This window comes from Danio rerio, chromosome 13 (genome assembly GCF_052040795.2).
Source record: "Danio rerio strain M-AB ecotype USA chromosome 13, GRCz13ab, whole genome shotgun sequence".
Classification (NCBI taxonomy): domain Eukaryota; kingdom Metazoa; phylum Chordata; class Actinopteri; order Cypriniformes; family Danionidae; genus Danio; species Danio rerio.
The window spans coordinates 22,866,822-22,893,535 of record NC_141033.1 but is presented as its reverse complement, the minus strand read 5'-3'; the positions used below and the strand labels follow the sequence as shown (position 1 = coordinate 22,893,535).

At 47.0% G+C, this 26,714-nt stretch overlaps 3 protein-coding genes across 20 annotated transcripts in view; 2 read left to right on the top strand and 1 right to left on the bottom strand.

Moving 5' to 3' along the window:
- The window catches only part of gfra1a (gdnf family receptor alpha 1a), a 161,514-nt gene that overhangs the window by 1,181 nt on the left and 133,619 nt on the right, over window positions 1-26,714 (top strand). For all 4 annotated transcript variants that reach the window (XR_015505490.1, XR_015505489.1, XM_087278577.1 and 1 more), the window contains 1 exon segment: window positions 631-714. Coding sequence is in view for 2 of the 4 variants with exons in the window: in XM_087278577.1 (XP_087134703.1) it covers window positions 631-714 (84 nt within the window). In the remaining 2 variants the exon portion in view is untranslated.
- Window positions 1-26,714, bottom strand: part of ccdc172 (coiled-coil domain containing 172) — a 321,472-nt gene that overhangs the window by 288,605 nt on the left and 6,153 nt on the right. For 6 of the 14 annotated variants that reach the window (XR_015505487.1, XR_015505482.1, XR_015505481.1 and 3 more), the window contains exons 2-3: window positions 11,480-11,514; window positions 1,216-1,269 (exon numbers count right to left, since the gene is read on the bottom strand). The exons of 5 other annotated variants lie outside the window; for them this stretch is intronic. The gene's annotated coding sequence lies outside the window, so the exon portion shown is untranslated. Of the gene's footprint in view, window positions 1-1,215; window positions 1,270-9,240; window positions 9,473-11,479; window positions 11,515-26,714 lie in introns of all 14 variants that reach the window. 3 more of the 14 variants (XR_015505485.1, XR_015505486.1, XR_015505484.1) reach the window with 2 other exon arrangements.
- On the top strand, window positions 19,848-23,815 carry LOC147841048 (uncharacterized). 2 transcript variants are annotated; one of them, XM_087279170.1, is made up of 6 exons: window positions 19,848-21,793; window positions 21,880-22,350; window positions 22,746-22,915; window positions 23,026-23,280; window positions 23,361-23,609; window positions 23,689-23,815. In XM_087279170.1, the coding sequence occupies exons 1-6, from the start codon at window positions 21,133-21,135 to the stop codon at window positions 23,785-23,787; spliced, it is 1,905 nt and encodes a 634-aa protein (XP_087135296.1). In that variant the 5' UTR covers window positions 19,848-21,132; the 3' UTR covers window positions 23,788-23,815. The 2 variants fall into 2 exon arrangements, with proteins under 2 accessions (XP_087135296.1, XP_087135295.1); XM_087279169.1 differs by having other exon boundaries at window positions 19,848-22,350.

Here is a 26,714-nt window from a genome sequence, read left to right as displayed (position 1 = left end):
CAGCTTCTTCACAACATAGTTTTCGACAGTTTATTTTTAATACTTGGCGACCAAAATCAGTAGTCAAGGAGTTGCTTTTTTGGTTTGTGCTATCAGATAGGGTGACTGTAAAGTCTTCAAATGCCTGTCTGAAGTGTGTCCATTAAAGTTTATGGAGTGTGAGGTCATCTGATGCTTTATGTTAGTGTATATGTGCCTGCTAGAGGGGGAGCAGGAACTTTGCCAGCTCAACTGACCAGGATAACTAATCAACCAGAAACTGGCTCCGGAAATGTAAACCAGTCTTTATGAATCAGTGACCCAAATACGAACAAACATCACTGTGAAAAATAAAGGTTCTTTAATGGCATGGTTGGCTCAATGAAGAACTTTAACATTTATGGAACCTTTCCATTGTACAGTGTTAAGAGTCTTTTGAATTAACAGCTTTTTTTTTTAGAAACCCCCAAATAGTCCTTTTTAGGCATCATTCTGAATACCAATTTTAACATCTTTAGTTTGTGTAAAGCTGCAGTTTCAAGCCTTTATTACTTTGTTTTGTTTAATGCATCTAAAAATGACATTAATAATAGACTTATGTAACCATTTATTTATTGTTATTTAGTCACATTTTGTTTGCTAATATTTCAGGGAATGATTTACTTGAGGATTCTCCGTATGAGCCTGTGAACAGTCGGCTTTCAGATATATTTCGACTGGCTCCCATCTATTCAGGTAGGATGTGTGTTTTTTAATCCGCTTCATTTGTTTTAACAATGACTGGTTAAAGCGACCGTTGGTTTTATTGCTATATGTGAAACAAACAAACAAACAAACAAAAAGGACAGAGATTTGACATGGTGTAGTTGAACCACTCATGTCCTTGTTTTCCTCCCTCTTTTTCCTCTTTATGCCCTTGTGGATGCATGCTATATTCCGGTCTCTGATCCTTTGGATCTTGCATGGGGAGATATAGTTCTGAATGTTAGTGCTCAGTGAACCATCATAATTGCTGTACACTTCAGCCAACTCTAGGGGCAATCGCTCGGTCCAGGGATGCTGCTGATTTGAGGTGCTGCTGATGTGACTCCAGCATTTGAATGTGTTTTATCTGGGGGTGGGGCTGTGATGAAATTACTTTAAAAATGTGCCTCGGGTTACTGAGGCAAAGTGTTGGTGAGTATACATGAAGTGGCAGGGGCTGTGGGAATCTGGCCTGAGATGCTGGATGCTTACTTGGTTCACCCTCTAGGTGGCAATGTTGTTCCCTTCTTCAGCCTGGAGAGGGCCCTGATAAAAAGAGCAGAGATGCGCTGTCAAAGGTGTGAACAACAGATGGTGACAGCAAAGGTTTACCAGCAGCAGAATAAAGTCACAGTGAAAGTTTTTTGTTTTATGAAGCAGCTGATTTCCTCAACATTACACTGAATAACTGTGCAAAGACACTTGATAAGTCATTTAAATAACAACTAACTCTAAAGCATCCTTGATATGTTGCAGATCATATTAATGATGCATTTCTCTTTTCTTTTATTAAAAATGGGTTGGATATATGTTTAGTTGTTCTTATCATTTAATTTAATTTTTTTGTCACATCAAAAGACTCTATTTATTGCTTTTAAAAACTGAATCTATTCAAAATACAAATTAATATCCAGTACCGATTTTACATGTCGCTTCTATCCTTTAAACCACCGGCTCTTACTCATTTGTCAGCAGGACATCTTTAAACATGCTAAATATGATACAATGTACAGTAGTATAACCACCTATTATTTTATATATTTTAATAAGTACAGACCAGAATAAGTATGTTGTTTATTTTTTCCTAAAATGCATATTTTATGTTGATGATAAATGGAAAATAATTCCCTTAATTTGTCATTTTAGTTTCTTGAGTAATTTGAATCAAATATTTTCTTGCATTTATTTTATATGTATATAAAACTACTTATATAAATGTCATCAGTTGTAAAATATTTTTGTTTGACTCATGTTTGACTCATAAATATTTATTTATAATAAACTATGATGGAATCATGAGCATTGCATTAATAAAATATATTGATAACATGTTTAGACGGTGGTCCTTGTGTCAAAGCACATTCAATGGACTCTCAGCTTTTACACATTTGAAGCAAAAAAAAAAACAAAAACTTGATGAAACTTAAACCTTTTAAATTCAATGTCACTGGTAAGTCATGTCAATCAAAATAACGAAAGCGAGGAACTGCAAAGCCTGCATAGAGCTTTCCTTGGGGAACTGGAATAAGGTGGTAAACACCACAGTAATTAAAATAACATGTTCCTCACTACTTTTCCCTCACTCAAGAACTCGTGTTATTGTGGCTGTGAAAACAGAGAGAGTTATGGCATAGTGCTCTGAATCTGAGGGTGCTCCTTATTCCCCATTGGGAAGCTTTTTACACTGATTGACGGCTGAGTCTCATGGCTAAAAAACAGGCCAAGCGGAGAATCAGTTCTCCACCTACATGGGGATTTATGACACAGACACTGAGACAAGTCTCACTACAGTCTGAGTGTCTGAATACTGCAGGAGGTCAAAATGTTATTAACACATTTATTATTACTTAACATCTATGACATTTTGTTTTTATTTAATTTGCATGTTTAAGTTGTTGGGGCTTTATTTATTTATTTATTTATTTATTTATGTTTGTTTTTTAATATAATGAAATATAATAATGAAGCAGCCTAATTGTCCTAGAGTTATGCTTATGATCCTTTTTAAAAATTTCAGTTTGTTACAAAGCCACAAACTACTTATTGAGTTTGTCTGGAAAGTAATAGGACTTGAGTGACATTTGAATATAAATTAAAATACTTAAAAATGTTAATTAGTAACACTTAACATTTATAGTTTCTAAACCAAGAGACTGGATTTGTTCTGGTAAGTGTTGCGTAATTAATTTATGTCACCTAAGATGATCCGATTTTCTTCAAACACATCTACAAACTGAAACACGTCTGCACTTTATTATTTTTTCTTGCTTTTTTTCTAAATACCTCACTTTAAACAAGTCAAAATATGACATCACTTTATGACATTTAAAAAAAAAAAGCTCAACAAGCCAAAGGTCACAAAAACGTTTATTTTTCCACATGTTATGGTCTTTCTTTATAAAATGCAGCTGTGTTCCATTTGTGGTGTTGAGTGTGTTCCCTGTGTGGCACATACTGAGTCCTCATGTAAACTACAACTCCTCCAGTCCGCTTTCCTGCTGAGTGTCCTGCTGGGTTTTACCTGTATTGATGTCTGCTTTCGACTCGATTAAATGGCTTATTGAATGCTGCAGGGCTTCCTCTCTCTTAAAACGGTTGCCCCTTATTTGCCTTAAGTTGTCTCGTATGCCAATAAAACATATTCAAAGGGCGGGTGATGCAGAGGTCAGAGTTTCTATAGTTTCAGAGCTGCCGCAGATGGATTGAGTTTACAGGTGTTTCTCCCTATACTCATTAATGCAGATGTCTTGCTTCAGAATGGCCTGAAATGTCAACAAATAGGTGAGGACAGGGAAGCATAAACTGTTTGAGATGGAGAGTTGACAGAGAGATCCAGTTCAGTGGGTCTGAATGAAGATTTCTGTGGGGTTTCAGGGTTCTCATTTTCCACAGTCTTGGCTGTTTAGGTTATTTAAAGGAAAAGTCACCAAAAAAAGACTTTTACTTACACTCAGGTCAAACAGTTTTGGTTACCATTTATTTCCATTACCATATAGGCAACAGATTAGGCAACACAAAGATTTTTTCCAAAGTGTATTGAATCTTTGTAGTTGATTTTATGATTTTGACAGGTTGTCTTAAAATAATGCCAATTGTCATCAGAAAAGTGCTTCTTGATTTTGGAAAAAAGCATGAGAAATTACTTTGATTAAAGACTATTAGCAGGGATTAAAAAAGATATCACTTATAATAATAAGGGCAATATTCCATAACTAAAAACTGCCATTTTGAATTAAGATAGGTTGGGACAACATAAACTCAATGCTGCAAATTGAAGAAACCACCGCTTTTCACAGCTAGTTTATTCACACTTATTTGGCACGCTCTCGTCCTCTGATCTGAGTTGACTTTGCATTACCTCCAGATCATTAAGCTTTATGCAGGAGAGAAGCTAAGAGCCTGAACACTCGGAGCCCCCTTTACTCTCCTTAGCTGAGACACTTTTGTTTTCTATCTCAGCAACATTATCGGTTTCTACCATGTTTACTTGCTGAATATCTGAACCTGGTGGCAGTAAATCCGTTTGGTTGAGAGTAAATAAATATACATAAGTTCAGAAAACAAAAGCTACATGTTATTGCCATGGTGATGCATGGTGTAAAATTGGAAGTTTGTTGATGACGCTCTTGGCAAAATCTGACAAATGTCATTTATCGCTCAGTGGCCCTGTAAAACAAATAGGGCTGGGGGGCCGCAGAATGTGAGAATGTGACACAAAATGTAATAGCCGTCTGCTATGCTGCTTGAGTGGGCTGGGATGAAATTGCCTAAATGATGGGGTAGCATTGAGAAAAGAGCAGGACATCAAACAATTTCAGAAAGCAAGGCTATGAATAAGGATGGGTTGCTGTATAATTTTGTTAGCTGTTTTTTTTTTTTTTTGCCTCTCTGGAATGCTTTTTATTGTACCGTTTGTGGTTGCTTAGAATCAAATATATCCATTCGTCCATCCATCCAACTATTTTTAGAAACTTCTTTCAGGTTAATGTAAAGTTAACAGAAAAAGTGAAAACCTGGTTATCCCGCGTATTAGGGCTATTTTCCCCACAAGTAAATAATTACATACATGTATTGATTTGAAACTAATTATTTTATTAGCTCATTAAAAGAAAAGCTTCCAACAAAGAAAAAAAAAGCCATGCAAATCCTTTTTAACCATGTTTGCTAACAAGTTCAAACAAGACTACTTGCAAAAGATCTTCTTCAGGAACAGCACAATTACAACCTTGTTACAGAGAAGTGTCATGTAGCTTTTCAATTGAAACACTAGTGCTGGCACATGGTTTCTGTCTGTATTCGAGCAAGTTTGTCTGTATCATAAATGTGTGAATGTACAGAAGAGAAAGAAATGAGTAATGGAAATAGTTTGTAACTTATTTTTTTCTGTTTTATTTATTTATTTATTTATTCGTTCGTTCACTTATTTATTTATTTGTGGGTTTTGATTGATATTGCATGCATCGATATATGTGATCTGCAATAGTCGCATTGCCAACATAGGCTCATTCTGAAAATGTAGCCCTATATACATTTCTGGAGATTGTGAATTATGTAGCCAGAAGTACCTATGGCTGCATTTAATTTTTTAAATGAACACTACCGGTCGGTATGACCGTTTCTTTTCACAATTATCAGCTGACCGCTTACCTCCGTATGGACCACTTTCCTGCTGTTACCAATTTGTTCAGTTAGCTCGCCATGTACGTTGGTGGACTTGAAACGCAGAGAGGAGATGATCACAATAACATGGTTCGAGTCAGGTGAAAAATGATTCCAGAAAGCAGGCAAGACAAAAACAGAATCCAAAAAAAAAAAAAAAACACAAGTAAATAACAGGTGAGAATGTGATAAAAATCAGATGTTTTTCTGAATTGCTTTTTAAATTTGTCAGTTGGGTTTCGGAAAGTGGGTGGGCGAGTCAATATGTGCTTTTTATAACACTATTGGTTGGGTTAAAGGAAGGGGGAGGGTGGGTCAGTCGATTAGTCATTCAGTCAGTCAAAAGCGGTCTTTGGTGGATTTAGAAAAGAACAGCCGGCGCCAACGGCACTTATGAGAGAAATTTGAAAAAAAATCTCAAAAAGCATACACAGTGGCCTCTCGTGGATTTGAATAAACAAAAACTACAAAAAATAGCTCCTGGGAAATATTTGGCACTCTCTAGAAATGTATATAGAGGTACATTTTCAGAATGAGCCTGGGCTGCACATTGCAGAATGTTTAATGTAAAATCTGAGTTATACCTGAGCAGGCATCAAAGTTTGGAAGATTGGATTTTTGGAGTAATTGCAAAGTTTAATCATAACAGAGTGAAAATATGTCATGACAAAATGATATTTGTAAGCTTTTTTTTTTTTTTAAGTGAATTTAAAGCATCTGGGTGTAAGAAATTATAACATCCATAGCTATAACAAAGATTAATTGTTTTTAATCATGTATTTATTTGTATATAGTGTTATTTTACAATTGATTATTAAATTTCAGAAGCTAAATACTGTTATTCTGAAAAACTGCTTTATTGTTTTTTTTTTTATCTTAGCTGTAATTGCTTATATTTTATGTAAATGCACTACTCTACAAATTAATTAAATCTCAATTGAATTCTTTCCAAATAATACTATTCTTGTCATCTGGTGACATTGTATTCACATCGCGTTATAAATTGCAGAAAAGCTAAATATAACACAAATGTCTGATTTTTGCGATATTGTCAGATATAGTTTTGATTCTTTTACTGTTTAATGACTTTTAAAATAACTGAAATAAATTGGAACTACTTTAGATTTACTTTCCTTGTAACTAAGTAACTGCACACCATAAAGTGTTCATCAACCAATTAGAAACATCCATTTAACAGACCTGTAGCATAACTAAGTTGACTGTCATTTGGTTTTGTTTACATAGAACATTTCATTTGTTCTGGTCTTTCAGCTTTAGGCAGTATGAGTAGTACGACCCTCCAGAATAGCCATGCAACTCTTTATAAAATCCATATAGCCTACTGACATAAAACTGTGAAGCTGTCAACACCTAGAGTGCCACTCAGCACTCGCTTAATCACTTCCAGCCCCGGTTGAAGTATTATGTACTACAATGTTCTTCTGTTTTTGATTAGCACATGTTGCCATTCACATGCCACTTACATTTGTGCTGCTTCCATACACTGCCAGCCTTGCTGTCCACCTCACAGGTATTTGATGCCTCTCTTGACACAAAGCGCCGGAACTCCTTTCATTTCAGTGGGAGCACAGCACTTGGCAGACTCTCTTTAAATGATTCACCCCTCGAAGTCAACCTCTATTGCACTATAAAAGCTCTGTAGTACAGCGCAGTGCTGTTCTGGGAAAGTCCATCACGCAGCACAAAAGCCTTTCATGTTGGCAACTGTACGCTGACCATGCTTAAGCAGGAACCGTTAGTGCGGATCAAGCAGGCCAAGGAAGCATCAGGCTATCATTTCCCAGCTCCCCTCTCTCTATTTTGCGGGTTTTGTTCTGCTAAACTCTCTTCTATCCTCCTGGAGCGAGCTGCTGCTCAGGGAGACTTCAGCTATGAAAGCTAATCAATAGCAGGCCATGTTAAAATAGAAACTTGAAGCTGTGAGTACAAGAAACCATCGATTTCTTTCTTTCTCTCTTTTTTCCTGTCGCCTTAGTTCTTCTGTTTAGATGGATCTGCGGAATAGCTGTCTGTTGCTAATGTGCAGCTATAGTAAAGCGTATAGGACATTTAAAAACCTGAAATGCAGAGTAGTTGTATAGTTTGTCAAGCTCAAGATTTTGTTTTTAGTCAACTTCTTTTTTTTTTTTCAGTGTACATGCGTAGTAATATCATATAATATTTTTGTGTTGTTGTATTGTAGAGTGCGATACATTGCTTAATACTTAATATAACTTATTTAGAAATCTAAGGGTTATCATATGGAGCACCTACCAGACACACTACAGGGCACTCCAACAAACCGTATTCTCAATAAGCCATTTACCCGGACGACACACACCATTATGCATTGCAGCAATCCACCTGTAACTATGCGTTATCATCAGACACAGATGAAGCGTCAAGCACGAGTGATTTACATGTTAAGTCAAGGCAAATATGTGAATAGACATCATGCAAGGCTCTTTGCGTGAATTTAGCGTTGAGGCGTTTGACGCAGCCCTATGTACATTTCCTGAGATCACAAATTATGCAGCTAGATACGTATGACTGCATTTCGTTTTTAAAACAAACACTACAGGGTAGTATGAAGCGATTATTTTTCACGCTTATCAGCTGACCCCTTACCTCTGTACGGACAGCTTCCTTGCTGTTACCAGTTTGTCCAGTTATCTCGCCATGTATGTTAGCAGACTTGAGACACAAAGAGGAGATGACCATGACGACAGGGTTTGAGTCCGATTAAGAACGGTTCCAGAAAGGAAAATTTGGTAAAAACCAGGTGACGGCTTTTCTGTTTTTTCGATAGCATTTGAAAACACTATTGGTTGGATTTAGGGATGGAGGAGGGTGGGGAGATTGATAAGACATTCAGTCAGTCAGTTGACAGCAACCTCTGGTGGATTTATGCGAGAAGAGCAGGCACAAATGGCACTCGCGAGAGAAATTTGAGATCTCAAAAAGTGTACATAGCGGCCTCTGGTGGATTCACAAAAAAACCCCAGCAAAAAACATAGCTAATGGGATGCATTTGATGCTCTCCAGAAATGTATATAGGGGTACATTTTCAGAATGAGCTCTGGTTGGGATTACCCCTGACATTGATGTTTGCGCCTATTTTGAACTGCCTGCTTGAAAAAGCTTCTGAAAAAGCACGGGGTTTAAATACTCGTCTCTGTTGTCACGCTGTAGTCTGTAACAAACTTATTTTTTGCACTTAATCTATATTTGTATTATTAATATTATATATTTTTGGAAAGTTTGTAAACTCTCAAATATGGTGTGGAAATTGCAATTAAACTGCACATTGTAGTTGAATGAATTAAACTGAATAAAAATATATAAAAAAACACTTTGAATTAAATGCAAATTGTTGAACAAGAAAGAATCAGAACCAACTTATATTTATCTCTCAATTGTTTGGCCTGTAAATATGAATGAAAATGAATATTAATGTTAAGTGCATTGTTATCCCTTTACAATGAGGTTGTATTACTTAATGTATTTGCTAACATGAAAAATCAATGAACAATGCTTTAATTACAGTATTAATTCAGCTTTGTTAATGTTAGTTAATGAAAGAGTTAGTTCATGTTAACTCGCAGTGCATTAACTAATTTTAATAAGCATGAATTTTAATTTTTAATAAAGCATTAGTAAATGATAAACTTATTATTTAATACTGTATTAGTGTTGTTCTTGTTAGTAAATACATAAACTAACATTATCTAATGAAACCTTATTGCAAAGTGCATTTTACTTGCTGTTTTTACATGATCATGCCCAGTATATGATGTTTAAAAAAGGAGATTTCGAATTTCCATCAGCAGCATTCCCTTTTGAAAAAGATGAACTCACCCCTTCAACATTGAGCGTGTTATTGGCTGCATGCCATTGATGAAGTGTAGAGACCTGCAGAGATCATTTAGGGCTTTGATAGAGGACTGAGGCGCTCTTGAGGGAAATGTTAACAGACTGACTGTACAGCATGATGTCAACTAGATTTTATGTGACACAGAGCTCATCACAAAACCCCATCACATCCAGTCCACCATCTGTCTTTCTGCTTTGTGGAGGTCAAACGTTTTCCCTATGGTGAGAGGAGATGGTGAGAGAAAAGTGTAACGCTAAGGAAAGTGATTGATACGCATTGACCTTGACCTCTAACCTTGAGGACTACACCGCTGGGAGAGAGAGAAAAAAAGACATATCATTTGACACAGAATGTTACTGAAAACAATAATTCCTCTGCAATTTGTCATATATATTTTAGATTTATTTTACTTGCCATTAAATGCTTGCTGTGTTTATTTTAGACTTTCAAAAGTTGTACAAAACCAATATCTGATACTGCAGTATGTCTGTTTTTTTTTTTGTGTGTGTTTTTTTTAGTAGGGGACTGTAATCGCTGTGGAAGCATATTCAGCTGTGCTACCAAGGTCTCTGGTATTGAAAAAAAGTTTTTGCAGATTTGCAGTTTGCTGAAGTTTTTAGTGTTATGGCAGCCCCTGTTCACTTTCATCATTTATTCATGCTGTTGTTTTGCCCTCCTCAGAGGCACAGCATAGGGAAATCAAACACTCTCGCTGATAACAGCATGAGAAACTCATTTCTCTTAATTGTAAATGTTTTTCTTCTAACACTATTTTAAGTTTAACATGTTTATGCAAATGTAAGTGTTTTTTGAGTTTTCACATTCTAGTATTTAAATATATATATTGAATTAGCTTATTATTTTTACTTTTAGTTATACTTAAATTTAAATGTCACTTTAATCATTTGAATTATGCTTTATTTCTTTTTTTATTTCTAGAATTTTATCTAAAATAAGTTTAATAGTTTTAGTTTGTTTTAAATATGGGTCATGTGATATTTTGTAATGTTTTCCTTTCTGACATATCTATTTGTGCATGTATAAGATCTGTTAAGTTGTGATGCACTTATAGACTTTTGTTACATTTTTAAGCTTGACAAATTCATTTGGATTGCTTTCACATAATTAAACAGGTTTGAACAACCACAAAAGAAGTTTTTATTGTGAAAGATGTTGTAAAAAAGCACAGCAAAACAAGGTATTCACATTTCAGTTATACCAAAATACATGGATTATGCTTGAAATCATTTTCCCATTAAAGCTACACAATATATTTTAAAAATAATCATTATCATGATAGTTGAATATGAAATATCCATATCGCAGAGAGATACAATAAACAAAATATATTTCACCTGCCAAGCATTTGTTGAATGGATAGATTGCATATTTAAATATGGCTGATGGAACCTTACTGTGCTTATACCCACCTCCCCAGCAGGGAGAAATCAAATCATTCATAGCATAATGAGGTCTAAATGTTTGCACCCTGACATGCATAATATATATACAGTTAAAGTCAGAATTATTAGCCTTCCTGTATATTTTTCCCCAATTTCTGTTTCTTGTTAAACACATTTCTAAACATAATAGTTTTAATGACTAATTTCTAACTAATCTCTTTGTCATGATGACAGTATATAATATCTTAGATATTTTTCAGGACTCTTTTATACAGCTTAAAGTGCAATTAAAAGCCTTAACTAGGTTAATTAGGTTAACTAGACAAGTCATTGTGTAATGATGGTTTGTTCTGTGGACAATAAGAAAAAGAAAATTACCATGATATATATATATATATATATATATATATATATATATATATATATATATATATATATATATATATATATATATATATATCATTATTGCAACACTCAACAACAATGCAAATTGCTTAGTTTCCCTGTTTGCTGCTTGTTTTTTTATTTCCTTGTTAGCTACCCAACATCTGCTAGCTCTATATAATATATTAATAATATAACAAAATTACACAAGACAGAGAGAGAGATAATTAAGAATCCTAACACAAGTGTTCACCAAACACCTCGACTGACCCTTGTCATCGAATTGTTAAAAATGCATGTTGATATCAGGTGGAAACAAGGGCTAAATCAATTGATTACAAATTACTAGGGCAAATATGTTTTGTGAAAATGTTAAATGTTACCATTGTGGCACAAAAAGGCACTTTAAAAAAAGACAACTTTGTAATGTTATTACCTTGTTGCAGAAAAGTTCAATGTTGAATATCTGACCTTTGAACAGAATAAACAGCAAAAATCAGTTCAAGGCACTCAAAACAATTTGGAAAAATATTAAAAAACCTTAATTGACATGGCTATTCCTTAAAACTGCGCCTACACGTTTTGGCAAACAACTGCCTTCAATTGGGTAATAATGTGTGTCTGGAGTTTTTTTTTTTAATGCTACTGTATGGTCTTAAGACTAAGAATATCTAGCCAATAAGAAAATACATAAGGTCAACTCGACTATCATCATTAATTCAGCATTGAGAGAGGGAGAAAATGTTTTGTTTTTTTTAAAGATATGCATGTTATGTAATATATTTCTCAAACAATACAACGTGTAAAGATATATATATATCACATCACACACGAGAAGCGGCGCTTCACATTACACTATATGGAGAAAGTAAAAAAAAAATCATTTTGAAAACGAAATGCATTGATTTTATTTTTTTGCTGTTTGAAACAACTAACACTCATTTGGGGGATGGTGGGTCTCTAGCGGGGGGGGTCTTTGGAACGACCGCTGGCAAACGCTATGGATGAGCTCACCGGGGGCGTTGGTTGGACCAGGGGGAGAGCCCACCAAGCCATGCCCGGATAGAGACCACTCTCTCCGGCATGACCCGCGCCTGGAGGGGGGGGTAGCGCGTCCCTGGGTTTCGCTGACCTGCCGTCGAGTTTTCGATAACAGACTCAAATGAAGGACTTAGTGCAATTTTCGATTTCGCGGTTGAACGAACCAGGGGTCTAACGAGGGCCCCGTTGCCCCAAAACAAGCGTTCAAACCCGGGCAAACCAAATGCGCACTGCTGCCCTGGTCCTTCCAAGGATCCAGGCCTCTTGGCCAGCAAAGCTAACCCAAAAACAAGCGTTCAAATCCGGGCAAACCAAATGCGCACTGCTGCCCTGGTCCTTCCAAGGATCCAGGCCTCTTGGCCAGCAAAGCTAACCCAAAACAAGCGTTCAAATCCGGGCAAACCAAGTGGGCGCTGCTGCCCTGGTCCTTCCAAGGACCCAGGCCTCAATGGCCAGCAAAGCTACCCCAAAACAAGCGTTCAAATCCGGGCAAACCAAGTGGGCGCTGCTGCCCTGGTCCTTCCAAGGACCCAGGCCTCAATGGCCAGCAAAGCTACCCCAAAACAAGCGTTCAAATCCGGGCAAACCAAGTGGGCGCTGCTGCCCTGGTTCTACCAAGGACCCAGGCCTCAATGGCCAGCAAAGCTACCCCAAAACAAGCGTTCAAATCCGGGCAAACCAAGTGCGCGCTGCTGCCCTGGTCCTTCCAAGGATCCAGGCCTCTTGGCCAGCAAAGCTAACCCAAAAACAAGCGTTCAAACCCGGGCAAACCAAGTGGGCACTGCTGCCCTGGTCCTTCCAAGGACCCAGGCCTCAATGGCCAGCAAAGCTACCCCAAAACAAGCGTTCAAATCCGGGCAAACCAAGTGCGCACTGCTGCCCTGGTCCTTCCAAGGATCCAGGCCTCTTGGCCAGCAAAGCTAACCCAAAAACAAGCGTTCAAATCCGGGCAAACCAAATGCGCACTGCTGCCCTGGTCCTTCCAAGGATCCAGGCCTCTTGGCCAGCAAAGCTAACCCAAAAACAAGCGTTCAAATCCGGGCAAACCAAGTGGGCGCTGCTGCCCTGGTCCTACCAAGGACCCAGGCCTCAATGGCCAGCAAAGCTACCCCAAAACAAGCGTTCAAATCCGGGCAAACCAAGTGCGCACTGCTGCCCTGGTCCTTCCAAGGATCCAGGCCTCTTGGCCAGCAAAGCTAACCCAAAAACAAGCGTTCAAATCCGGGCAAACCAAATGCGCACTGCTGCCCTGGTCCTTCCAAGGATCCAGGCCTCTTGGCCAGCAAAGCTAACCCAAAAACAAGCGTTCAAATCCGGGCAAACCAAGTGCGCACTGCTGCCCTGGTCCTTCCAAGGATCCAGGCCTCTTGGCCAGCAAAGCTAACCCAAAAACAAGCGTTCAAATCCGGGCAAACCAAATGCGCACTGCTGCCCTGGTCCTTCCAAGGATCCAGGCCTCTTGGCCAGCAAAGCTAACCCAAAACAAGCGTTCAAATCCGGGCAAACCAAGTGGGCGCTGCTGCCCTGGTCCTTCCAAGGACCCAGGCCTCAATGGCCAGCAAAGCTACCCCAAAACAAGCGTTCAAATCCGGGCAAACCAAGTGGGCGCTGCTGCCCTGGTCCTTCCAAGGACCCAGGCCTCAATGGCCAGCAAAGCTACCCCAAAACAAGCGTTCAAATCCGGGCAAACCAAGTGGGCGCTGCTGCCCTGGTTCTACCAAGGACCCAGGCCTCAATGGCCAGCAAAGCTACCCCAAAACAAGCGTTCAAATCCGGGCAAACCAAGTGCGCGCTGCTGCCCTGGTCCTTCCAAGGATCCAGGCCTCTTGGCCAGCAAAGCTAACCCAAAAACAAGCGTTCAAACCCGGGCAAACCAAGTGGGCACTGCTGCCCTGGTCCTTCCAAGGACCCAGGCCTCAATGGCCAGCAAAGCTACCCCAAAACAAGCGTTCAAATCCGGGCAAACCAAGTGCGCACTGCTGCCCTGGTCCTTCCAAGGATCCAGGCCTCTTGGCCAGCAAAGCTAACCCAAAAACAAGCGTTCAAATCCGGGCAAACCAAATGCGCACTGCTGCCCTGGTCCTTCCAAGGATCCAGGCCTCTTGGCCAGCAAAGCTAACCCAAAAACAAGCGTTCAAATCCGGGCAAACCAAGTGGGCGCTGCTGCCCTGGTCCTACCAAGGACCCAGGCCTCAATGGCCAGCAAAGCTACCCCAAAACAAGCGTTCAAATCCGGGCAAACCAAGTGCGCACTGCTGCCCTGGTCCTTCCAAGGATCCAGGCCTCTTGGCCAGCAAAGCTAACCCAAAAACAAGCGTTCAAATCCGGGCAAACCAAATGCGCACTGCTGCCCTGGTCCTTCCAAGGATCCAGGCCTCTTGGCCAGCAAAGCTAACCCAAAAACAAGCGTTCAAATCCGGGCAAACCAAGTGGGCGCTGCTGCCCTGGTCCTACCAAGGACCCAGGCCTCAATGGCCAGCAAAGCTACCCCAAAACAAGCGTTCAAATCCGGGCAAACCAAGTGCGCACTGCTGCCCTGGTCCTTCCAAGGATCCAGGCCTCTTGGCCAGCAAAGCTAACCCAAAAACAAGCGTTCAAATCCGGGCAAACCAAATGCGCACTGCTGCCCTGGTCCTTCCAAGGATCCAGGCCTCTTGGCCAGCAAAGCTAACCCAAAAACAAGCGTTCAAATCCGGGCAAACCAAATGCGCACTGCTGCCCTGGTTCTACCAAGGATCCAGGCCTCTTGACCAGCAAAGCTAACCCAAAAACAAGCGTTCAAATCCGGGCAAGGCCAGTGGTCTGAACACCATGGGAGTCAGGGTTCCATGGCAGGCCACCGCGCCCAAAGGCCTATGTGGGTCACCAACGGTAAGCGATGGGTCAGAAAGAGCCAGGGGGGGGGGGGGTCTTTGGTGATCAGTGCTTGCCCGGGATAAGTGAGGGTGTATTGGGCAGAGAGCGCGTGACATGAAGCCTCGGAGGCCAATGGTTCACCAGCGGCACCATTTACGCACCAGCTGAGACCTAAGTGCGCTCACCGGGGGCGTTCGTTGGACCAGGGGGAGAGCTCACCAAGCCATGCCCGGAAAGAGACCACTCTCTCCGGCATGACCCGCGCCTGGAGGGGGTGGTAGCGCGTCCCTGGGTTTCGCTGACCTGCCGTCGAGGTTTCGATAACAGACTCAAAAGAAGGACTTAGTGCAATTTTCGATTTCGCGGTTGAACGAACCAGGGGTCTGACGAGGGCCCCGTTGCCCCAAAACAAGCGTTCAAACCCGGGCAAACCAAGTGGGCACTGCTGCCCTGGTCCTTCCAAGGATCCAGGCCTCTTGGCCAGCAAAGCTAACCCAAAAACAAGCGTTCAAATCCGGGCAAACCAAATGCGCACTGCTGCCCTGGTCCTTCCAAGGATCCAGGCCTCTTGGCCAGCAAAGCTAACCCCAAAAACAAGCGTTCAAATCCGGGCAAACCAAATGCGCACTGCTGCCCTGGTCCTTCCAAGGATCCAGGCCTCTTGGCCAGCAAAGCTAACCCAAAAACAAGCGTTCAAATCCGGGCAAACCAAATGCGCACTGCTGCCCTGGTCCTTCCAAGGATCCAGGCCTCTTGGCCAGCAAAGCTAACCCCAAAAACAAGCGTTCAAATCCGGGCAAACCAAATGCGCACTGCTGCCCTGGTCCTTCCAAGGATCCAGGCCTCTTGGCCAGCAAAGCTAACCCAAAAACAAGCGTTCAAATCCGGGCAAACCAAATGCGCACTGCTGCCCTGGTCCTTCCAAGGATCCAGGCCTCTTGGCCAGCAAAGCTAACCCCAAAACCAGCGTTCAAATCCGGGCAAACCAAATGCGCACTGCTGCCCTGGTCCTTCCAAGGATCCAGGCCTCTTGGCCAGCAAAGCTAACCCAAAAACAAGCGTTCAAATCCGGGCAAACCAAGTGGGCGCTGCTGCCCTGGTCCTACCAAGGACCCAGGCCTCAATGGCCAGCAAAGCTACCCCAAAACAAGCGTTCAAATCCGGGCAAACCAAGTGCGCACTGCTGCCCTGGTCCTTCCAAGGATCCAGGCCTCTTGGCCAGCAAAGCTAACCCAAAAACAAGCGTTCAAACCCGGGCAAACCAAATGCGCACTGCTGCCCTGGTCCTTCCAAGGATCCAGGCCTCTTGGCCAGCAAAGCTAACCCCAAAAACAAGCGTTCAAATCCGGGCAAACCAAATGCGCACTGCTGCCCTGGTCCTTCCAAGGATCCAGGCCTCTTGGCCAGCAAAGCTAACCCAAAAACAAGCGTTCAAATCCGGGCAAACCAAGTGGGCGCTGCTGCCCTGGTCCTACCAAGGACCCAGGCCTCAATGGCCAGCAAAGCTACCCCAAAACAAGCGTTCAAATCCGGGCAAACCAAGTGCGCACTGCTGCCCTGGTCCTTCCAAGGATCCAGGCCTCTTGGCCAGCAAAGCTAACCCAAAAACAAGCGTTCAAATCCGGGCAAACCAAATGCGCACTGCTGCCCTGGTCCTTCCAAGGATCCAGGCCTCTTGGCCAGCAAAGCTAACCCCAAAAACAAGCGTTCAAATCCGGGCAAACCAAATGCGCACTGCTGCCCTGGTCCTTCCAAGGATCCAGGCCTCTTGGCCAGCAAAGCTAACCCAAAAACAAGCGTTCAAATCCGGGCAAGGCCAGTGGTCTGAACACCATGGGAGTTAGGGGGTCCACGGGAGTCAAGGGTCCATTTCTGAGCTGCTAACCCGTCTCCCAGCGTCCGTCACCCCGCAGCAAACATAAGACCCCAACGCAGACGGAGGCTAGAACGACGTGCGGCTGGTGCCCCATACAGGAGCCCAGGGCCGGTGGTGACCCATTCACAAACCCAAAGACCGATTGGGTCACCAGCGGTACGTCTTGGCCAGTTGGGTCACCAGCAGCACGTCTGTCTGATCCATGCGGTTTGGAGGAGTTAGTGTCCCCGGGCTTAATAGTGGGGTGCCCGGGCACGGCTGGTGATTAGGTGCAAATCTAGGGGGTCCTTTGGAACCAGCGCTTGCCGCCGGAGAGTGCGTGTACCTCGGGCAGAGCGTGCAGGGCACGGCCCCCCCCCCCAACGCTGGATCTCAGAGGCCCCAGGCCAGGGAGAGGGGCCGGGCTCGCTCCCCAAGAAGGGTGCGTGTGCCCCGGGCAGAGCGCGCGGGGCACAGGCCTCCCCAACGCTGGATCTCAGAGGCCCCAGGGGCCGGGCTCGCTCCCCAAGAAGGGTGTGTGTGCCCCGGGCAGAGCGCGCGGGGCACAGGCCTCCCCAACGCTGGATCTCAGAGGCCCCAGGGGCCGGGCTCGCTCCCCAAGAAGGGTGTGTGTGCCCCGGGCAGAGCGCGCGGGGCACAGGCCTCCCCAACGCTGGATCTCAGAGGCCCCAGGGGCCGGGCTCGCTCCCCAAGAAGGGTGTGTGTGCCCCGGGCAGAGCGCGCGGGGCACAGGCCTCCCCAACGCTGGATCTCAGAGGCCCCAGGGGCCGGGCTCGCTCCCCAAGAAGGGTGTGTGTGCCCCGGGCAGAGCGCGCGGGGCACAGGCCTCCCCAACGCTGGATCTCAGAGGCCCCAGGGGCCGGGCTCGCTCCCCAAGAAGGGTGTGTGTGCCCCGGGCAGAGCGCGCGGGGCACAGGCCTCCCCAACGCTGGATCTCAGAGGCCCCAGGGGCCGGGCTCGCTCCCCAAGAAGGGTGTGTGTGCCCCGGGCAGAGCGCGCGGGGCACAGGCCTCCCCAACGCTGGATCTCAGAGGCCCCAGGGGCCGGGCTCGCTCCCCAAGAAGGGTGTGTGTGCCCCGGGCAGAGCGCGCGGGGCACAGGCCTCCCCAACGCTGGATCTCAGAGGCCCCAGGGGCCGGGCTCGCTCCCCAAGAAGGGTGTGTGTGCCCCGGGCAGAGCGCGCGGGGCACAGGCCTCCCCAACGCTGGATCTCAGAGGCCCCAGGGGCCGGGCTCGCTCCCCAAGAAGGGTGTGTGTGCCCCGGGCAGAGCGCGCGGGGCACAGGCCTCCCCAACGCTGGATCTCAGAGGCCCCAGGGGCCGGGCTCGCTCCCCAAGAAGGGTGTGTGTGCCCCGGGCAGAGCGCGCGGGGCACAGGCCTCCCCAACGCTGGATCTCAGAGGCCCCAGGGGCCGGGCTCGCTCCCCAAGAAGGGTGTGTGTGCCCCGGGCAGAGCGCGCGGGGCACAGGCCTCCCCAACGCTGGATCTCAGAGGCCCCAGGGGCCGGGCTCGCTCCCCAAGAAGGGTGTGTGTGCCCCGGGCAGAGCGCGCGGGGCACAGGCCTCCCCAACGCTGGATCTCAGAGGCCCCAGGGGCCGGGCTCGCTCCCCAAGAAGGGTGTGTGTGCCCCGGGCAGAGCGCGCGGGGCACAGGCCTCCCCAACGCTGGATCTCAGAGGCCCCAGGGGCCGGGCTCGCTCCCCAAGAAGGGTGTGTGTGCCCCGGGCAGAGCGCGCGGGGCACAGGCCTCCCCAACGCTGGATCTCAGAGGCCCCAGGGGCCGGGCTCGCTCCCCAAGAAGGGTGTGTGTGCCCCGGGCAGAGCGCGCGGGGCACAGGCCTCCCCAACGCTGGATCTCAGAGGCCCCAGGGGCCGGGCTCGCTCCCCAAGAAGGGTGTGTGTGCCCCGGGCAGAGCGCGCGGGGCACAGGCCTCCCCAACGCTGGATCTCAGAGGCCCCAGGGGCCGGGCTCGCTCCCCAAGAAGGGTGTGTGTGCCCCGGGCAGAGCGCGCGGGGCACAGGCCTCCCCAACGCTGGATCTCAGAGGCCCCAGGGGCCGGGCTCGCTCCCCAAGAAGGGTGTGTGTGCCCCGGGCAGAGCGCGCGGGGCACAGGCCTCCCCAACGCTGGATCTCAGAGGCCCCAGGGGCCGGGCTCGCTCCCCAAGAAGGGTGTGTGTGCCCCGGGCAGAGCGCGCGGGGCACAGGCCTCCCCAACGCTGGATCTCAGAGGCCCCAGGGGCCGGGCTCGCTCCCCAAGAAGGGTGTGTGTGCCCCGGGCAGAGCGCGCGGGGCACAGGCCTCCCCAACGCTGGATCTCAGAGGCCCCAGGGGCCGGGCTCGCTCCCCAAGAAGGGTGTGTGTGCCCCGGGCAGAGCGCGCGGGGCACAGGCCTCCCCAACGCTGGATCTCAGAGGCCCCAGGGGCCGGGCTCGCTCCCCAAGAAGGGTGTGTGTGCCCCGGGCAGAGCGCGCGGGGCACAGGCCTCCCCAACGCTGGATCTCAGAGGCCCCAGGGGCCGGGCTCGCTCCCCAAGAAGGGTGTGTGTGCCCCGGGCAGAGCGCGCGGGGCACAGGCCTCCCCAACGCTGGATCTCAGAGGCCCCAGGGGCCGGGCTCGCTCCCCAAGAAGGGTGTGTGTGCCCCGGGCAGAGCGCGCGGGGCACAGGCCTCCCCAACGCTGGATCTCAGAGGCCCCAGGGGCCGGGCTCGCTCCCCAAGAAGGGTGTGTGTGCCCCGGGCAGAGCGCGCGGGGCACAGGCCTCCCCAACGCTGGATCTCAGAGGCCCCCATTAATGGTTCACCAGCGGCTCCATCGATGGTTCACCAGCGGCACATCTTTACGCATCTAGCGCCAAAGGTCCAACAGGAATACGTTATGCCTGGCGCTCACCGGGGCGTTGGTTAGACCCAGGCCCGAGCCCACCAAACCATGCCCGACGGGAGACCACCCTTCCCGGCCTACTTGTCGGGACGTCCCGCGCCTGGAGGTTTTTGCCCGACACCCACAATCTCTGACCTGCCATCAGGGTTTCGGGGAAGGCGTAAAAATATGGACTTAGTCTCTGACAGTCCAGTCGCCAGACCCCACGGTGACTGATCGATAGGAGCTAGTGTGGCGCCCCAGGGGCTAGGCCCCCACCCAGGCCCCCCAAAGCACCAATGGGGTCGGCCTCTATGGGTGTGGCAGATCCTCCCCGTCCTGGGCCCTGTATCAGGGAGGCGTGGGGGTGTCCCTCCGCACACAGCGCCCCCCCTTCCCGCCCCGATCTGTGGGTAAAGGACCCAGATGGCCCGTCTGGCTAAATGACCCAGAGCTTGTCTGCTGCTCAGCCCGCCCGCCAGCCCGCCCCCCTGGACTCCGTTTCCCCCGCGCCGATACTCGGCCCGTGCCCCCGCCCCACGCCCCTCGCCCTGCGAGGGCTGGGGGATGTCCGGTGGGTTCGGTCGAGTCACCCGGCGTGGTGAATCGAGGCCCCAGGGGCAGCGTAGGGAACGAGCTGGTGTGGGCTTCGATTCTACCCCCGCCCGAGTGTGTGCGTCTGCATCCCGTCCGTCCGCCCGCAACGCCGCCCACCCCCTGGGTTTATCCTTGCTGGCTCCCGGCTGACCCCCACCCCGCCTACCCTGCTCCCGGGGGAGTGAGGGTGGTTGGTTGGGAGGGGAAGCTAGTGGACTCCGGCGAGGTGAAACGTGCCAGGGTCAGTGGTGCCGGGGTTACGGGCTGTCTGGACTCCCCTTTCGATGGTTGGTGCGTATCCCATGTTGGTTGTAGCAGGTCACAAAAGCTCCCGCGGCTGGCGCGTGTGGAGCTGTCCCCCCCCCCGATGGGGCTCAAACAATCAATCCCCTTTTTGGGGTGGAAAAAGTGAACGTGAATGGCTGTGGAAAAGCTCCCGCTGGCCAGAACAGCAAAATGAAGGGGGGATAGGGAGTGAGGTGGGACACCCCTTCCCCAACTCGAGTCGTGACAAGAGAGAGAGGTGTCGAACCGCTGACCGGGGCAACGATGAAGGGGCGGTGGGGTGAATTGTTTAACGGGACACCCCCTCTGGTTCCTTTGAAAAGGGGGGAAGGGAGTGAGGTGGACACCCCTCTCCCCCCTACTTGAGAAGTCGTAACAAGAGAAGGCTTGAACCGAATGGATCTCCGTAGGGCATCGGCTTACACCTCCTGGTGCGGGGGGGTGTCCTTCCCCTTTAAGAAATACGGGTCCACCAACGTCATGACGCGGAAGTGGACGCCGCCTCCGGCCGCTTATTAACCGCCGCACGTGGCGTGCGGGCCCCTTTCCCCCTCTGCATTGGCTCTGGCACGGTCATGGCTGAATGTGCCCTATGCTTCAACGTCTACAGCCGGCTTGCGCCTCACCTGACGGCCGTTCACAAGGTGGCCAACTCGGACGAGAAGCGGCTGCTTCTCGCGCTGGCCGCCGGCCGCGTGGACACGCGGAAGACACCGTGCCCGGTCCCGGGATGTCGCCGGACGCCAGCCCGCCTAGACAGGCACTTGAGGCAGCACGCGGAGCTCTCGACCTCGGGAAGGAAAGAGGCTATGGGGAGGGCGAAACGCCGGAAAGTAGCTCGGGAGTTGCAGTGGCTGCGGTCCACCCAGCCTGCAATCCCTGTCGTGTCCCAGCTAGCATCGTCCTCCGAGGGGGAGCGGGACTCGGAGGACCCAGAGGCCGGCCGCCCGTGCGCCGACCGCGGCTGCAGGCGCGCCACCGAGCGCATACAGGCTCAGCTCACGGACCTGGGGAAACAGGTTACCAAGATGCGGTCCACCCTGCTCCAGATCACACGCCTCTACCGGGAGCTGAGGAAGGGAGAAGGGGGGAGAAGGAGGAGGAAGCGGGCGAGGAGAACCAGGTCGCCTCCTGCACCACCGGCTCCCGGGCGAGGCGCGGCCGGAGGTCCGACGCCCCCCGAGCCTCCGGAGGCTTTGGAACCCTACCCGTTCCCGGACCACGTCCCCGCGCTGAGTTGAGTATATTTCAGGCACGTCACTGTCGCTCTGCTGGGTGTGTGGCTTCGGGGAAGTTGACTCTTGGTTGTGCTCGTTCCACAGACCTTCTCTTGGGGGAGTTCGAAGGGTACCAACTGGGCAGCGAGCCCACCCCCCGCCTGCGGAACAACGTCACTTCGAAGCTGGGGAGAATCAAAGCCTTCCTTGGTTACATGGCCAGGGGCACCGCGGAGCCAGGGGACTTCCTCTTCCTCAACCAACCAGCCCGAATCCGAGCGTGGGCCGCCCGGCTAGGTCAGACGCGCATGTCCGAGCCCACCAGGCAGCACTACCTGAAGAACGTGGCTCAGTTCCTAGACTACCTCTCGGAGACGCCGCCGGCCGCCTGTCAGCTCTCCAGCACGGCTCTGGTTCTGATTCGAAGGGAGGTCAGAGCCCTCATCCGCGGCATACGCCGGCGTGTCGTCGTGCACGAGGTAAGGACCAAGCAGGCGAAGGAAAGCCGACTGATCCCCAAGGCCAGCCTGGTGCGCTGTCACCGGACCGCTGGGAGGAAAATTCCCGCCCTGCTAGGTAAGCAAGCCCTTCCGCCGTTCCAGCGATTCCCCCTGTTCGTTCTTCCGGGGCACCAACAGCCCTTGGTTCATCCAGCCACGTCTGTCTGCCCCTCTCCCCCGCGAATGGGACTCATTCGGGGGGGAAGGGGGGCAGACCGACGTGGCTGGATGAACCAACAGCTGCTGGTGGCCCGGAGAGGAATTGTGCGTTTCTTCTTCAGGGGCACCAGCAGTCCATGAACTGCTGGTGCCCCTGAAGAAGAAACGCACAATTCCTCTCCGGGCCACCAGCAGCTGTTGTTTGAGCTGCTGGCGCCCCGGAGAACAAGTCACCAGCAGCCAAGAGCTGTTGGTGACCCAGAAAGGAAATAGAACCGTCGGTGGTCTAATCTGTCTAATGTCCTTCACCAGATAGCCTCGAATCCAACCCAAGCACTAGGCAACAGTGGCGCTTCTATGGCTTTCTGACTGGCTACCTAACCTCCATCTCTGGGCACCGCTGTGGAGTCTTCCAGAATCTCACAATCCAGGAGGTTGAAGAGGCCTCCAGAAGCCCCGACGAGTCTGCTTATGTCATTAACGTGAGTATGGCGCAAGTAAGGTGGGGGTCACCAGTAGCATGCTCTCTCTCTCACTCACTCACTCACTCACTCACTCACTCACTCACTCACTGCTTGTTCTCTGATGGCAGATTACCACTCACAAAACAAACAGAGCCTTTGGGGCGGCTCAGCTGTCCCTAAACAGGGAGGAATACAGCTGGTTCCGCAGGTTTTTGGCGCTGCGGGCTGGTCTCCCCGGAGGGAGCCAGGCTACCTATTTCTTTTTCACTTCCAGAGCCAGTCCTTGTCGGACCCTGAACAAGTACTTTCAGTCTGCTTGGCTCAGTATGGGCCTTCCAGGCAAACCCACCTTTACTGACGTACGCACTGCGATCGCGACTCATGTGAGTAGGCATTGTGACGCCCCTGTAACTACCAGCGGCGGCTTCTATCCTAATCAAACTTCTGTCTCTCTCCGATGCAGGCAAAGAATGCACACTCTTCAGAGGATCGCCACAAGGTGGCGCAATTCATGTGCCATGACACTTCAACCTCAGATAAGTTCTACGCACTTCACCTCGGACCTCTCCAAGCACGCGAGCGCCGCAGACTCTTTGAAAGGGCCCTGGTGGAGGAGGAGGAGGAGGAGGAGGAGGAGGATGGGGAGGCAGCGGGCACTGAAAGCCCCCCGCGGAAAGGGCGCAAGAGGACGGAGACTTCCGTCTCTCCCCTGGTAAAAATCACATTCTCTTTGGCGTGGACAGCAGAACGTGTGGCATTGGCTAACTTCCCTTTATGTGTCTCTTTTCCAGGAGGGAACCAGCAGGAGGACGCTGCCATGGCGCCCTGCCAAAGGGAAAAGCCAGGGCGCTCGCCCGCTCGAACAAACAGAAGACTCTGAATCGTCCTGAATAAATATTGTACAACTTAACGGTCAAATGGTGTTCAGTGTCTTCATTATTCCTTTTATTTATTATCTGTGTGGTAAAAGTAAATTCAGTGGGGACAAAAATGAGCCCTGTCTTCTTAGTTCAACGCTGTATGCCTGCTGCGTCCAGGTCCTGCCTTGGCTACGTTCCGATTGGGACAGATTAGCCCTAACTTGTGTGTTAAAAGTGTCACGTGGGATGCCCTCGTCCAGGTTCTGCCTTGGCTACGTTCCAATTGGGACAAACTATCCCTGCCTTGAGTGTTAAAAGTGACTCGCGGGACGCCCCCGTCCAGGTTCAGCCTTGGTTGATAGCTCATAGGGAGAATGAATCCCTTTTCCAGCACAAGGGGGTGATGGGCTGGACAAATCTGTCCAGGTCTGCAAATGCTTTGAACGCCCAGAAGGCCTTGAGTCCAATTCTGTATATTAGCAAGCTTCTCCCGGGACAGCTCGGTCCTTAGAGATGCATGAATAGGTCAGGACAGGGCAGCTGTGGAGTGGAGGTTAACTTTATGGAGTCATTCAAATACTAGCTCTAAAGTGATGTTGGTTAATAAATAACGGCTTCTGCTGTTCTGACGTCAGCTGTAGAAGTGAATGAAGGGCAGAAGAAAGTAGTTCCTACTGTAATACAAAAGGGTTTTAGACACTGTGTATTTGTTTTTCATTTTCATGTACAACATTGTGCCGTCAAACTGTTGTATAAACGCAATATCACACAGCATGCGGCCTCGTGCCAACACACGCCTCACACCAGTGCTGATATACAGCCATAGCACACTGCTATCTCGTGTGATATTGCTCATATATATATATATATATATATATATATATATATATATATATATATATATATATATATATATATATATATATATTACGGATGCACGATATATCGGTGGCCATATCGTTATCGGACGATAAATGCTATTTTTAAGATTGTCTTTATCGATCCAATGTCTAAATTAGGCCAATATCTTTAAGCCGATAAATTACGTAATTGTACAGACCTGCCTGCCTCACGCACTCGTGGGTGGAACATGTTCAGACTTGTTCAGTGTACTGTAATGGAGCTCTCCTCACATTGTTTATTCCTTAAAAGTACGTCATTTCTTCATGTGGTATTGCTGTGCATTAATAACTCAGTAAGTAACCATGTTCCTCATCATTTTAGATATGTTTGATTGAGTGTCATTGTGTATTTTGCTTCAAATCGCCTCAGGAAAAAATATTACATGTGTAAACCTTTCCTGCTCTGTCTCTTTGTTGTGTTAGAGATAGCAGGGGAGATTCACTTATTACTCCAGGGCCGAATAATATTAGTTTCGGGGTGAACTTCTTTTTCCATTGCAGCCCATGAATGAACAAGGACACATGTAACTTGGCCCAATCACCGCTGAAAATCTCATTGCGAAAAAAACGCTCCTCTTTTCTGTCTCCCTCTCCGCTTCAACAACAAACACACACAAACCAAACCCCTGCACATGTACTAAACAACAGGGCTGTTTTTAATCTAATATGATTATTTGTTATTATCAACACTTTGCTTGCCATGTGTTGTTGATGTACGATTGTATTCAGTTTGATTGGAATATTCATATTCATTATAACAAACGTGGGTGAGAGCTGTCCTTCACAGCGGTTTATTGACAGCAAGAATGGACAAAGAATCGTAGTCTGATTGACATGCACTGCAGCATCTGTTCAAAAGAATCTAAAACGCCAAATAGGATGAATCTATGCATCTAGATTTTCGTGGCTCAGAATTGTCAAAACACCTCTTAAAAAAAAGGCTTTTTTCGGACATTACGTACAGTATTTGTACATATGTACATCACTGTAACACGTTTTATTCAAGAACATTTGAGCTGGTTTCAGTCCTAAGCTCTTTCATTTTGATCTTAATTAAAATATATTTCAAATTGCATGTTAATTCGCTATGAAGAAAATTAAGTTATTTATTTTTTGCATGCTGATATGTGTGAAATCGTGAATATTGGTGAATATAGGTCTTTTTTGCCTTGAGTATAGACTATTCAGTTCATAAGAGCAGTTCAATCTTTCTGAAGTTTGCTGTATAACAATAAAACATTTTGAAATATTTATAATTATCGGCCTAGACATATCGGCTATCGCCCTCCTAGTCTGTAGAATTATTGGTTATCGGTATTGGCCAAAAAAATCCATATTGAGCATCCCTAATATATTTATATATATATATATATATATATATATATATATATATATATATATATATATATATATATATATATATATATATATATATATATATATATATTCACATCCATATATGAACCACAAATTATGACAAATAAACAATTATAGTGTACAAATAATAAATAATAATGATTGTTGAGTTGACTTTGTGTTTGATATATTATTTTAGTATTGTTTAGATATTCTAATGAGTCATGAGGCCATAGCATTCAAAAGAAACTCCAAACACCTAATCACTGTTACCTTAATTGAGGCAGTTGTTTGCAGAAACTTGTAGGCACAGTTTTAAGGAATAGCCATATCAATAAAGGCTTTTTAATATTTTTACAAATTTTACACAGTGTTTTAAACTGATTTTTGCGGTTTATAAACCCAAAAAACCCCTAGATTATGTGTAAAATCACTTTTTAGGTGATCTGGCTCTTTAAATTCTGAAAGCAAATGTTTTTTTGTTTCTGACTTTTGCATGTCATTATAAATACAAAGAGCTGCCAAACACGTTATATGGTTGTGTAAATGCTGCTTAATCATTAGAGTAACATGTTCCACAATTACAAGGCCAGGTTGCAAGATGTAAAGCTCAGAATCCGGTGTGCTAATAGCGTAATCTAACACAAAAGCATAGAGCGGGTGCTTTGGCGCACTGCCCCACGCTGTCCAAAAATCATT